This window comes from Condylura cristata, unplaced genomic scaffold (genome assembly GCF_000260355.1).
Source record: "Condylura cristata isolate star-nosed mole 26May11 unplaced genomic scaffold, ConCri1.0 scaffold00001, whole genome shotgun sequence".
NCBI lineage: Eukaryota > Metazoa > Chordata > Mammalia > Eulipotyphla > Talpidae > Condylura > Condylura cristata.
Window position 1 is genome coordinate 4,226,627 of NW_004567102.1, and position 13,300 is coordinate 4,239,926.

The window sequence follows — 13,300 nt, forward strand, 5'->3', positions numbered from 1 at the left end:
ACAGAGGAGGACTGGGCCTCCCCTCAAGTTCAGAGGAAGCCCCCTACCCAGCCAAGTTACAAGCTAGATCCCACATGCCCCATCAAGAAAGTTTTCAGGTGCCTTCCCTGGTGTCACCAGCGGTTAAAGCACAGCACCATGAAGCTAGCCTCAGCTGGTTTGTTATAGGGCACCCCAGTGTGAACTGAGCTGCCTGTCTGTGGGTCCTCACCCTCCAGCTTAAAATTTAGTTGTATTGCAGGCACACACAAAAGGGTCAATAATAGGTTTATTTATAAAAGGGAAAGGAAAAGGAACAACCCAGGGAAAGAGAGAAAAATACAAGGTAGCCAGAATATCTTACTGGCTCCGCTGATTTGAAGCTCTGGACACAAACTAACCAAAAGCCCCCAGTTACCGGGTCCTGAAAACCGTTTCAGGTGTGAGAGAGTGAGAGACAAGATGGCGCCCTATTTATCCCCCAAAGTCCCAGCATGCCTGCTTAGCTCCGCCTTGGGTCCTCGCAGTTCTCTCCCTGGTACTGCTGGGAGTTGTAGTTTCCAATCACTGGAGTAAGGGGTAGAGTCCAGAAAGCTGGAGTAGGGAGTGGGGTGGAGTCCACAAAACTCTGCAGAGTTCCTTTAGGGCATCCTTCCACTTAACAGCTTTGGCGAGCGGGCATTCCATCCCAGCCAGGGCGGTGACCCACATGGCATGGCAGACCTCTCCTGACCTGCCTGCTGCTCCCCTCAGCAGTGAACTTTGTTAATCTGCCTGTTCTGCACTCCAATCTGACTCTGATGAGTCCTCTCACCACCCCTACACTTCTGGCCTATGCCCCAGTTCTGTATGCATAAATAAGTAAATCATAAAAAAAAAGTTATCTGGAAGGAAAAAAAAATCTGTCAAGATCTTTGTACCTGCCTTTCAGGCAATAAAACACCCTTTAAAAGTCATCTTCCTAAGCCACCAGGAGGTTTTCAGATGGATTTGCTGAGAGAGGGATTTTCCTTCATTTCACTCCAATGACTCTCAGCACTTTGATGTTGACTCATAACAACACAACAAAGCAAACTTGTATACCAGAAGGGGGAAATTGGGTCCTGCTGTGTGACTTCAGACATGTTACACTGTCTCTTTGTGTTCTGCTCCGCTCTGCTGGGGACTGGGGAGCTCACGTCTACCTCTTGTTTTTAGCTTCTCCGGGAGGTTGTAAGATCACATTTTAGACCTATTGAGAGCCAAGGTCAGCAGCTCAAAGGAGCTAATGCTCTTCTTGTGGCCACGTGCAGAGACTCAACAGGAAAAGTCCTTGTAGAAAGGGGGGTGGGCCGGGAGCAAGGGATTCTCATCTGCTTCGCTCCCCTGCTGGGGCGAGCAGATCTGTGACCCATCGGGGACCACACAGGCGCCCTTACATCTGCTGGGATCTCATGACAAGTTTTCACCCATGTGATGTGGTGGGAAATGACGTGTGTCACTTGTGGGAAGGTGCCTTCTTCATGTTCGAAGTCCCTGCATCACTAACCAGAACAGCCCGATGATATTCCTGTGTAAATGAGAAACTTCCATAGGATTATTGCTGGAATTTGAAGAGTCTGTTGCAATGCTACTGTCATCCTGATACATATCCCCACTTTTCTTCCTAAGCCCTGCCCTGAACTGCTAGCCCTGTGCCCCAAAGCAGGCATTGGCAATTATTCCTCTGGGCAGGTGTGAGATGGGCAGAGACCACAGGGGGTGGGGGTGGGGTTGGGGGAGGCACCAGCTCCTCCCTGGCTCTCAGCTTGGCTCCAGCAGGGTCACCAACCATTTGGGGCTTGGAGGTCACAGCTGTTGCATTCCACAGTGACTTTGGTGGCATTACAGCCAAGGATGACACTCAAGACATCCTGGGGAAGCAAAGACAAGACCAAGCAGCTGATAGGAGTAGGAGCAGAGTGGGTGAACTCTGGCTAGGCCCCGACTTTCTTCCTGTGTCTCCTCAGCCAAAGTCCGACCTTCCTGGGCCTCCTCCCCTCTAAACCACCATCCTGGATGGGTGAGGGAGAGAAATGAAATGCAAAGGTCTGAAACCGCTTTCTAAGACTCCACCCTGCTATGCAATCAGAGGGCCCAAACCATACTGTTCAACTTTAAGTGCACATGCAGGCTAAAATAAAATGTCTCAGAAGTTGGAAATTTTTTTGCGGTGAGAGAGGTAAAGATAATTTGTTAGATAAATAAAAGAATGCATACATACTCTTTCGGGTTGAGAGGGTCAGCTCAAGGACTGAATTAATGACTATGGACAAATTCCCTTTCACCAAATGTCTAATCGCAGCTTTCATAGTAGCTGATAGTGTTTCATTCCTTTAGATACATTTTTGTTCTTTACACAAATGCAAGCAGTGATAATCCCCAACATGTTTTTTTTTTTTAAGGTTTATTTATTTATGCATACAAGAACTAGGGTACAAGCCAGAGATGTGGAGGTTGAGAGGTTTCACCAGAGATGGAGTGGGGAGCAGAACAGGCAGATCTACTTGAAATACACTGCTGAGGGGAGCAGTGTGGTGGATCAGGAGAAGTCTGCTGCTGTGGGTCAGCTCCTTGGCTAGGAATTGGGAATCGAATAGAGGATGCAGACAGCTCCATAGTGCTGTGCTTTAACCCGTTGTGCCACCAGGGAGAGCCCCCCACCCCCACCCCACCATGTATTTAATGCTTTTGATTTGTTGCAATAATTCTTTTTTTTGTTTGTTTTAAGAAAGATTTATTTATTTATGCATACAGAACTGGGGTACAGGCCAGAGGTCTAGGGGGTGAGAGGATTCACCAAAGACAGAGTGGGGAGCAGAACAGGCAGGTGGACTGAAATACACTGCTGAGGGGAGCAGTGGGTGAGACAGGAGAGGTCTGCTGTGCCATGTGGGTCACCCAGGGCTGGGATCAAACTTGCACCAAAGTGGCTATGGTTCACTTGCAGTGTTGTGCTTTAACCCACTGAGCCACCAGGGAGGGCCTACAATATTCTGAAAGAGACAGACAGACAGTGAGCCAAACACCTGGTGGGGCTTCTCAGTCACTTTTCTCCAGACAGGAAGATTCTATCCCTAGGTGTATATCTAAGAGAAACTTTCTTATGTGTCCCCAGAGACATGGAGAAGAATAATCAGAGCAGTCCTGTGCATAATAACAAAACCTGGAAAAACCCCACATGTCATTGAAAGGAGAAGGGATTATTGGATATTAAAAACAGTGGAAATAATTGAATGTTCTTTTGATTATGCCTGACACATAGCAAACTAAGTTAAAACACAGAGTGAACACAATCATTTATTTGCTCGCAATTCTACAATTTAGGCAGGGGTTCACTGGACAGTTCAACTGAGGCTGAGAGATCAACTTTCAATATAGTCCCACTTGCACTCCTGGGGTTTCATTCCTGCAGGTAGAGGATCCAAGGAGCTGTGGGGTAGAGGTTGTCAGTTATCTTGCTGGACCTCTTCACCTGACTTCTCACAGCATGGTGGTCTCAGAGTCATCAAACACAAAACCAGAAGTTGCTAGATCTTTTTATGGGGTAGGTCTAAGAGGGCACGAGATTACCTCTGCTCCATTCGATTGACTAAAAGACTTACAAGTCAGATATATTCAAGGGAGGCAACTACAAAAGAATGTGACTACCCAGAGGTATATTTCATTGGGTGCCAGAGACTTCCATAAACCACAGCCACCCACAGCCACATCGATAAATGTGGAGATAAAGCCACTCCACATTTCAATGACTTCACACAACAAAGGGTTACCTCTTTCTCACATACATATCCCACACAAGTTGGCGGAGTGTTCTGCTCCACATAGTCACTCAGGAACCAGGCTAACCAAGGCTCCAAGTTGAGGTGGCATCAACTGGGATATGAGACAGGCTAGAAATAAAGGTCACTGATGTTCACATTTTATTGACTGGAACTAGTCCTATGATCCTATTTAAACAGCAAGAGGGTGGAGACATGTAAGAGAGCACATAGAAAAATAAATGACCACATGTGATTAACCTATTTAAAACAAAGAAAATTTAAAATAAAATTTGAGATAGTGTTTACACTAAGATGGGGGGGGGGAAGGAACTCACTGGAAAGTTTCAGTGATCTGTAATATTCCAGTTCTTGGGTTTAGCACTGATTATTGATTATATTATTTTCTTAAATGAATGAATGGGTGAATAAGTGTATGAATAAATAAAAGAGAGGACTCAGAAGCAGCAACACTGAAGTCTAGCTGCAGAATGTAGGCTAAAAATGGTGCTTCCATAAATATTCACTGAACTCTGACTGAAGCTGCTAGCTCTTGAAGGTACAAAGATGAATAAAATATGGACTCATCCCTTCAGATTCCCAGCTCAGAGGATGCAGCAGGTGCTTAAAACTAGCAGGGCAGTGAAATACAGTGGAGTGGATTTCTCAACAGGAGCTCTGGGAGCCTCAGGGAGCCCCCTAGAAGGAATCACTCCAAGGGCTCATGTAGGTTGGGTCCTGAAGAATTAATAGGAGTTCAACAGGTAGAATAGCTGTGTCAGGAGGCCTCATTCCTGGGAGAAGGAACAACATTTGCTCAGGCACAGAGACCCCCACTCCTCAGGTGGCCTGTGTTTAGAGAATTTCCTTGCCACCTTCTAGTTCTTAAATGATCTGATCAACTCACACCCACTGCTGTACCACCCAGATCCCCTAAAGGGCCCGGTCACTTGTTCTCAGGACATGGGCTGTCACTTATCAGGTTGTGTTGGTTCCTGATACAGCTGAATATATCCTGATGAATCAGCCCCAGATAAAAGAAGTCCTGTGCCTGCTTGCAGGAGCAGTCACATCCATATCACTAGTCAACATCCACATCACTAGTCAAAGCAGGGGTATTAACGGGCCAGTCTGCTCGCTTCAATTCAGGGAAGTCCATAGAATGATTCCAGCTCCAGAACTCTTTGTGGGAACAGCTGAGGCCTCCATCATACCACCAGCTTCTGTCCTAGCCCAGCTTCTCTTCCTGCCCAAAGAAGAGTTGCTTTACAAATGTACTCCACTAGAAACCTCCACTAGAAAGCAACTCTCTATTCCAGAGTCTACTTTCAGAAACTTATCTAAGACACTCACTAAAGTAAAAATGAATACTCAATCCCAAGGGATGCCTCTCCTGGGTGTATTTGTAAGGCAATAAAAATTATTAATATGTAGGAGTGAGATTTTTATCTGCCAAGCACTATACTGAGCACTTGGCCTACATGCTTTTATTTAAAGAAGAACAGAATTAAGGCCAAAAGAATGAAATTCTAATGGTGAAATTTCAGGCCTGAGCAAGGTGAAGTTTCCAACTTTGGGAGGCTGAAATTGTTTTTGTGACATAAATTTTGTCATTAATTTTTCTATCTCACTGCCATGATCCTTGTGATGACTAGGTAAAGCCCTCAGCAGGTGAAATTTGTGTGTGTGGGGGGGGTTGTCTCATTCTTCTTATAAAAAAAAGGAAGCTGGACTGCTCAGCAATATAATTATATTTCTGTTCTGCCTTTTCACTGGAATCTTACTTCTTGGGATTCCAAAAAGTTGGAGTGGAGGTGAATTTCTCTGAAAGTGGACTGCCTCTATTTGGGACTCCCAGGGCTTTTTCTGAGAATATGTGATATTGCTCCCAGAACTTCCTTAACTCTGTGGTTATCACTTACAGCACTAACTCTTATTTAGCACATACAGGGATATGGTAACTTGGTTACCACATACAGGGATATAGTAACTTGGTTACTGTTTGCAGGGCTAGGTAGCCCTTACAGGATGTGAGCCTTCCTCACATCCTCCTTCTTCAGGCTTGGACTTTCCATCTTTCCTTTCTGTCATCATTTCCCTCCTGGGTAGGGGCTGATGTGATTCTGTTACCCTCTGGCTGCATCTCCGTCCATCCCTAAACCACTGCTACAGAGAGCTGGTCCAGTTAACAAGCGGTTTGTCAGCCTTGACTGTTCCTCTGGCCTCTCAGGAACATGCCCCTGCATGTTGACTGCAGGCACAGAAGAGGAGGCTGGTAACTGGTTTGTCCTTATTGCTATCTGTTTTGGGGGCAAAAAGGGGTTTGTAGGTGACAGGAGCCCCCACAGATCTGGGGGAGAACTTGGTCTGAATTTCTCTGAACATAGTATGTAGGTTAGCAGCAGATTCCTTGGGACTGACCAAGGATCTATTATGTGCATGCATGTGTGTGTGTGTGTGTGTTTGTGGTTAGATCTTGCCTGCGATTTCTAACAACCTGCTCCTTCGACCTCTTTAGAGCTTGTCTGGCTACATGTATATTTGGGAAAATTATTTTTCAAAGTATTGAGTAGTTCCAGATACTCAGTAGGTGCTTAACAAATATGTATTGAATTCTCTTGTGATGGTGACGAGCTAAAGGGTGTTTTTCTTAAAACAAAACATTAAAAAAAAATAAACAAACCCTCACTGCCCAACAACAACAAAAGAATTATTTCATTGTGAAGCTCAGTACCACAAAACTTAAATAATTCAATACAAGCCTTCATTAAAAAAAAGTTTTCCCCCAAGTCAACAGACAGACAATGCCAAGTCTATTGGAAAAGCCTGAACTCCAAGGGGATCCTGCTGAGGAGGATCGCCTGTCCTCTGCTGGACATCTGACAACCAACTGCCTTTGGGTGGCAGGGGTGGGGGAGTAGAGAAAGGAGCTGGGGACATGGGGGGGGGTTGAGCCTTTCAGAGGCTCTCCTGAGGCCCAGTTCCAATCCTGGCATGACTCCAACATCCAGGCAGACAAGAGGGACTGTGCCCCCCCTCCCCGCCCACCCCTCCCCACCAACTCCCCATCCTGTGGTAGAGGAGGAAGTCCTTCTTCCCCAGGTCAGCTGCCTTAGAGGAAGAAGACTGGGCATGTCCGGGCAGAGATTTCCAGACATTAGATGTCAGTAAGTGTAGCTGCTCCAAGCTGAATTCTGTTTTTTTTTTAGCAGGATTTCTGTTCAAAAGAACTCTCTGTTCTCTGTAACTTTTTAAATAGCAGAAATGCAAGTGTTTTAGCTGAAGGAAGGAGGCAAAGATGGGGTGCAAGAGGAGCTAGGATTATGGACATGGGCAAGAGCGGATGGGTACCTCACCTGCTTCTGGATTGGTCAGAAGCACCAATGGGGCATTCTGGAATTGTCTTTGTCAATGTCATCTCAATATGTTGTTTGGAAATGAGGGCTGCAGGATGTGACCTTCATTCTAGAGCCACTGAAATAGAGAGGGCAACACAGAGCTGGGGCGGGAGGCAGAAGACCCATGTCCCAACAGTTACCAGTCAGTGGCTGTGTGACCTGAGTGGGTGGGCTGTGTGGGCCACAGTGGGCCGTGGCAGGAGGATCCAGGGGATAACTCACTGGCCTAGGCCACCTCCCTAGCCATCAGACCTGCAGTCACAGAGATACAGAGATTTCTTCTTTTGAGGTGGGGGGGGGGCGGGTTGGTATGGAGCGAGGAAGAAAGCTTGAGGAGCTTAGTTCAACATCCCATTTCCTCCATTGTCCCTGGAGACCATTCGGTCCTGAGACAGTCTCCAATTCTTCCTTCCCTGAAGCAGTAACAGCTGTACACCCCTGTAATTCTGAGGGCCTCAGTTTGCTCCTCTATGAAATAAAGGGGACTGAATCCCTGCTGGCCTCCATGATTCTTTGTTGGGGTGTGCTTGGGAAGAGGTGGTCTAGTAAGGGGTCCTTGGGAATAGTGGTGGTAGCATGGGGTTTTGTTGGGAATTACGAAGTGAGGGGCATCATTTTAATGTAACAGTTTCATTTATGAATATCCTCCCTAGGGATCTTCTCCGAAGCTTTGGATAAGTCCTTGCTCAGAGTTGGTCTGGAGTGAGCCAGAAAGGGGTCTCACTCGAACTAGGCCACTCCCCACCCGGGGAGTGGCAATACACATCCCCGCTAAACAACGCCCCTCCCCTCCCCCACTGCTCGCGCGCGCGCGCGCGCGCGCGCGCGCGTAAACGTTTGGTTCATTCGTGCGGAAACATGTCAAGCACTCAAAAGTAGTCGTGGGGTATGGGGAGAAGGGAAGCGCCCTCCTCCAGAACCCGAGGATGACATGGAGTTCCAAAGACGGGTCTAGTGTACCGCAACGCGGAAAAAAAAATGCGCAGCCATTGGGCGGTCCTGGGCTCTGTGGGCGGGGCGGGGCGGGGCGGGTCGCGCCACCCGTCTTTATTACTCGGTCTCTGACACCAACCGCGGTTAGTCGGCGGCTTGGAGACCGAGAGTCGGGCGCGGTTTTTCCCGGAGACACCAAGCCCTTTCGAAGAGGTGAGGGGACCTTGGCAAGCAAGAGCGGATCCTGGGTTGGCGGGTCTGTGCCGAGCCGAGAGTGTCCGCGAAATTCCGCGTGTGTCCTCGGGGTCGTGTGTCAGCGGGGATGTGGACCCGCGCGCTCGTGTTTGTGCTGCGCACGCAGTGTCCACAGGTGGATGAAGTGCGTGGGTCTCGGCTTTGCGCACGCGGGAGACCGCAAGTGCGCGTGTCTCAGGGGTCCGGGTGTGACGGAGACTCGGGCGGGGAGAGGGAGCTCGTGTATACTAGGGAGCCCCTGCCCCAGTTGCCTCGGCTAAAACTCAGCTGGAGCGAGGGAAGGCGTGCACCGGCAGCCAGCAGCCCGGCGAGCTCTCACGGCGGGGAGCGTGAGACAGGCGCGGCTTGCTCGGGGCGTGGGGTTGAAACCCCAGGGGGCGGAGGGGGCGGTGAGGGGCGCAGAGCTCCAACCCGGCAGGTTCACCTGGGATCCTCTCATGGGTGGCTCTTGTGGGTGTTGCCCGGCTCGGATCTGAGGTCTGAATACCCGACGCCGTGGTGTCCACCACGGAGCCAGGCGCGAAGTTCAGCGCGGGATGTGTCCCCGGCCCTTGGGAACATGTTAGGACATGTCCCTCAAGGCAGCTAGGGGTGACTCATGGTGACCGTGGGACCCCGGGGAACGGGCTGGATTAGGTCAGAACCCCGCCCGGGCGGGAGGATCTTGGGGTCCCCAGAAATCCCCTTCCCATCCCCTCTGAGGTCTCTTTCCCTTAACCAGCGCTGAGACCTATTTGGCTGGCACACACTGTTCCAGGGAAGCCGGGACACCGGGAGATCAGGACCGGGTGTCCGGTCCCCACCCCGTGGCGCGCCTTCGGACACTCGGACCTCAGCCCGGCTACGGGCAGGCTTGTGCCAGCCAGTCAATTTAGGAAGCGCAGGGATCGGACCCGCCTCTCCCGCCGCGGCGGGGAGTCTCCCAGCTGCCCTAGAGTCGGGGCTCTGGACTCCTGGGCTGAAGCCGAGCCCGGAACTGAGGCTCCTCAAACCCGGGCGCGAGGCGGGAGGAATTGTATTCTCACAGGGGTGGAACTCCGGGCGGCGCGGTGCTGCCGCGGTGCTGCGTCTATGGGGTTCGCGGCGCCCGGACCCAGCCCAGAATTCCCTGACAGGGCTGAGCGGAGCAGGAGGGCTAGTCTTTGGGCGCTGCCGCTCAACTCGGGTCACTGCCTCCGATCCGCGGGAGGCGTCGGGAAACACTTGCGTCCCCTCTCCGGAGGAACAGGCTCTTGGAGCTGCGCTCGGCACTTTAGGACTGCGACCTCCCTCCACGTCGCGGCGTTTGGGGAAGACTTTCCAGTGGTTTTGTTTTCGTTACTCCAGTCTATTTTTATTTTCCAGGGATCTGACTCATCCCGTGCTTTGGGCGTGGAAATAAGGTGGAGGGACCAGATTTCTGTGCGCCTGTGCGTGCGGGTTGTGTGCGTCTCGGTGTGTGTGTGTGTGTATCCCTGTGTGTGTGTCCGCGAGCGCGCGCGTGCGTAAGAAACAGCTGACGAGAGCGCGCGCGGTTTCCCAATAGTGGCGGAGTTTCGGAAGCCTGGTTGGCTCACAGTGACGTACGTGTTCCCTGTCTCGGCCACCAACCCCCATCCCCCCGCTTGTCCCCTTCCCCACCCGACGGTGACGTGCAACCTCAATGGAAGCGAAGTTTTGGCGGGCGGGGAGACTTTTGCAGGAAACTGACTCATCACAACTAGCTGCTGGGCACCAGGCCCTACCCACTTACCTCCCACCCGGCGCGTGATTTCCTGGAGACCAGCGCCCCCTCCCGGCCCCGGCGCGCTCGCAAACTGGGCTGGCGGCGGGACGCGGCTCAGCGGCGGAGCTTTCCCGCGGCTGCTCCTGGGCGGGTGCGAGGTCGTTCTCCCATCCCCCTCCCGCCTCCGCCTCCTCCCCTTAAACAGAGTACCCCGTTGGCTGCACAAAGCGTTTACTTTGTGCTGCGAATTAAACTATGGTTGAAGTCTAAGGCAAGAAGGCCAACAAAGGAAGCTATTCTTGGACACTTTTGTAAAACAAGGGCATGTGTTTTCGGAGCTGGGAGTTATGACAATGGGTTTCAGAGCCTATTTTGATGGAGAGTTGGAAGGGAAGGGCTGGCAGAAGGTGATTCTGGAACCATCTTCATCTCGGAGAAGCCAGGAGGTATCCAGCTTCTTCTTTGCCAGTAGGAAGGTTAAGCCCCAGAATGACCTTTTCAGTTACCCTGTGGTAGCGCCCTCTTGGCCAGCACCCCAGGAGCCCTGTGGAGTCGCCAAACACAGCTTCAGTCTCCCTCCGTTTGAATCACCTTGACCCGGGGAGGTTGGGGGTGGGGGCAGGGGTGGGTAGGAGGTTTGATAATCTATATATTTTGACAAAGCTTTCCAAGCGATTCTGATGAGCCTCTCTGGTTAAGAAAACCTCAAAGTTAGAGGGGGGTGGGGCTCAATACCAAGCACAGAATGCTGGGCAAACAGGCATGGGTTCAGATTCCGCCCGCATCGCTTGGGAACTGTGTGACCTTTGGCAAATTACTTAACTTCTCTGAGCCATTGCTACCTCTCTGTAAAAAGCATTCATATACCCACGTCTTAGGAAAATTAGTATTTGTGAATCTCTTGGAATAGCTCCTGCCTGGTACATAAAAATATGTAAATAAACCCAAGCCTTGTTCTGAAGCTTGGGCAAAGGTTATCGGAGGGCTCTGCCCACTGCACCCCGTAGCCTCTTTGTGGCGTAGCGCCCCTGGGTGTGATTTTGGGACAAGTGTCCTGTGTCTTTGAACTCCTGTCCTTGAAACTTGAGGGCACCTCCTCCCTGTCAGCTGAGGCTTGTGGTTGTGGGCTCCACTAATTACTAGAGGTGGGTGGGGAGGAGTGGGTGTGGTGTGCATCCAGGGCCTCCTGCCCTCTCCCTGCCCAGGGGCACTTAGCAGAGCTTTCACCCCCAGAGTCTGCAGATCAGGGCTTGTCCCCAAGAAAACCCAGACTCTGCCAAGATCGTGCAGTCACTTAGTAGCCTTGGAACCAGGCCAGAGCGTGGCAGATGGGTGCTAGCCCTCCCTCATGGGCAGCCTCACCCTCGGTTTTCCCTCTCACCCTCAGTTTTCCCCTCTTCTTGTAGGAGGCGAGGAACCGGGTAGACCGGCCACCTTTAATTTTCTTTGCCTGCAAAACTCGTTCTTTGGATGCAGGCAACATAGGGCAGGGGCTTGGAGATTGTCTAGACTTCAAATCACCTGATGTGCCTGGCAGGATGTGACTCCGCCTGGGAGAAATCATTGCCTGGCCCTGCCCTGCCCAGCCCCTCCTCACCCGCAGGCTGCCCGCCTGATGACATCCTTGGGAAAGGCCCGCAGACCACAGCACCTGTCAGCTGCTGTCTGAGGAGATGGTGGCCCAGGGGAGTTATGGGGAGGAGGCTCAGCCAGAACTGAAGGCAGAGAGAAATAACAGTGCTTCTCCTTGCCAAATACTTCTATGTTCCAGATGCTGCTCCCAGCACGTTACCTACATGAACTCAGTTATTCTCACATTTGTCTTCTGAGACATTCACTTATTGCTGCCTCCATTTTACAGACGAGGAAAATAGAGCCCAGGTGGGGGGAGCCACTTGCCTCTCATCACAGAGCAGCGTCTGGATTCCAGTGAAGGCATTCTGACTCCGGAGCCCTTGTTCTTAGGAGCTTCCCAACCCTGTCCCCTCTCCCTTCCCTGGAGGGACTCACCAGCCAATTGCGTGGGCTTGTTTCAGCAGCCATGTCCTTAAACTTTCATACAGCCCCCTTTTACGGATGAGGACTCAAACCCAAGGATACTAGAAGCTTTCTAAATGTAGGTAGTAAGCAGCAGACTTTGAACTAGCTCCTACATGTTTTTTACCCAAAGTCCAGGGTACTGGACTTTTCAGTACATGGGCTTCTGGGGGTGGGGTTCAGGAGGCTGGAGCGGCAGTCAGCCTGTCCACCTCTTGGCCAGAACCGGGGTTGGGAAACTGCTGAACTCTGGCAATTCACACGTACTTGGGGGCATTCACACCTGGGAAGAGCACCCCAGGTAGAAAACAAATTGATCTGAGCTCATAATACCTGGTAGTAAACAGAACCCTGATCCCTGTGATCGAGTTAAACTTGCCTTTGTTGACATAAGCTTGGCTTTCAGCTGCCCATTCCCTAGTGACCTTGGGGTGCCAGGCTGGGTGAGCTGTGCCTCCAGCTAGTGTCTGTCGATGGTGGGCAGGCTTGGGGGACCTGCATGAAGGAAGTGGTGGGAAAACAGCTGGAAAGTATCAGAGACACCCTCTCATCTCCTGTTCTAGTAGGAAGATCTCCCCTGGGATTACACAGGTAGGGAGGGTCTCAGTTCCCAAGTGACCGGGGCCTTTGCTGTGTCTCAGCCATAGGTACCATGCCAGAGCCGTCTGGGGATACCCGTCCTATCCCAAGGGGCAGCAAGGCGTGCCGCCGCCTCTTTGGCCCGGTGGACAGTGAGCAGCTACGCCGGGACTGTGATGCCGTGATGGCCAGCTGTGTGCAGGAGGCCCGCGAGCGCTGGAACTTCGACTTTGTCACCGAGACACCCCTAGAGGGCGACTTTGCCTGGGAGCGTGTGCGGGGCCTTGGCCTGCCCAAGTTCTACCTGGGGGGCCAGGACGACCTGGGAGGGAGCAAGCGGCCCGGCACATCATCCGCCCTGTTGCAGGGAACAGCTCAGGAGGATCACGTGGACCTGTCGCTGTCTTGTACCATCCTGCCTCACACCCCTGAGCACCCTGAAGTGTCCCCTGGTGGGTCTGGCACCTCTCAGGGCCGAAAACGGAGGCAGACCAGCATGACAGGTGAGGACAGGTACAGGGAAGGACACTGGAAGGGACCTAGAGGCAAAACTTGGGGTGTAAGGGCTGAACTTTCTGGTTTGCTCATCCTGCATAGGAGCAACAGCCCAGAGAGATTCCTGGATTTACTAGGGC

The 13,300-nt window shown here is 51.5% G+C and overlaps 1 protein-coding gene across 1 annotated transcript in view; it reads left to right on the top strand.

The window, feature by feature from the left end:
• Nucleotides 1-8,229: 8,229 nt before the first annotated feature.
• The window catches only part of CDKN1A (cyclin-dependent kinase inhibitor 1A (p21, Cip1)), a 9,296-nt gene continuing 4,225 nt past the window's right edge, over nucleotides 8,230-13,300 (top strand). The window contains exons 1-2 of the mRNA XM_004673427.2: nucleotides 8,230-8,302; nucleotides 12,728-13,168. Of these exons, the coding sequence (XP_004673484.1) occupies nucleotides 12,739-13,168 (430 nt within the window). The 5' untranslated portion in view covers nucleotides 8,230-8,302; nucleotides 12,728-12,738. The remainder of the gene's footprint in view (nucleotides 8,303-12,727; nucleotides 13,169-13,300) is intronic.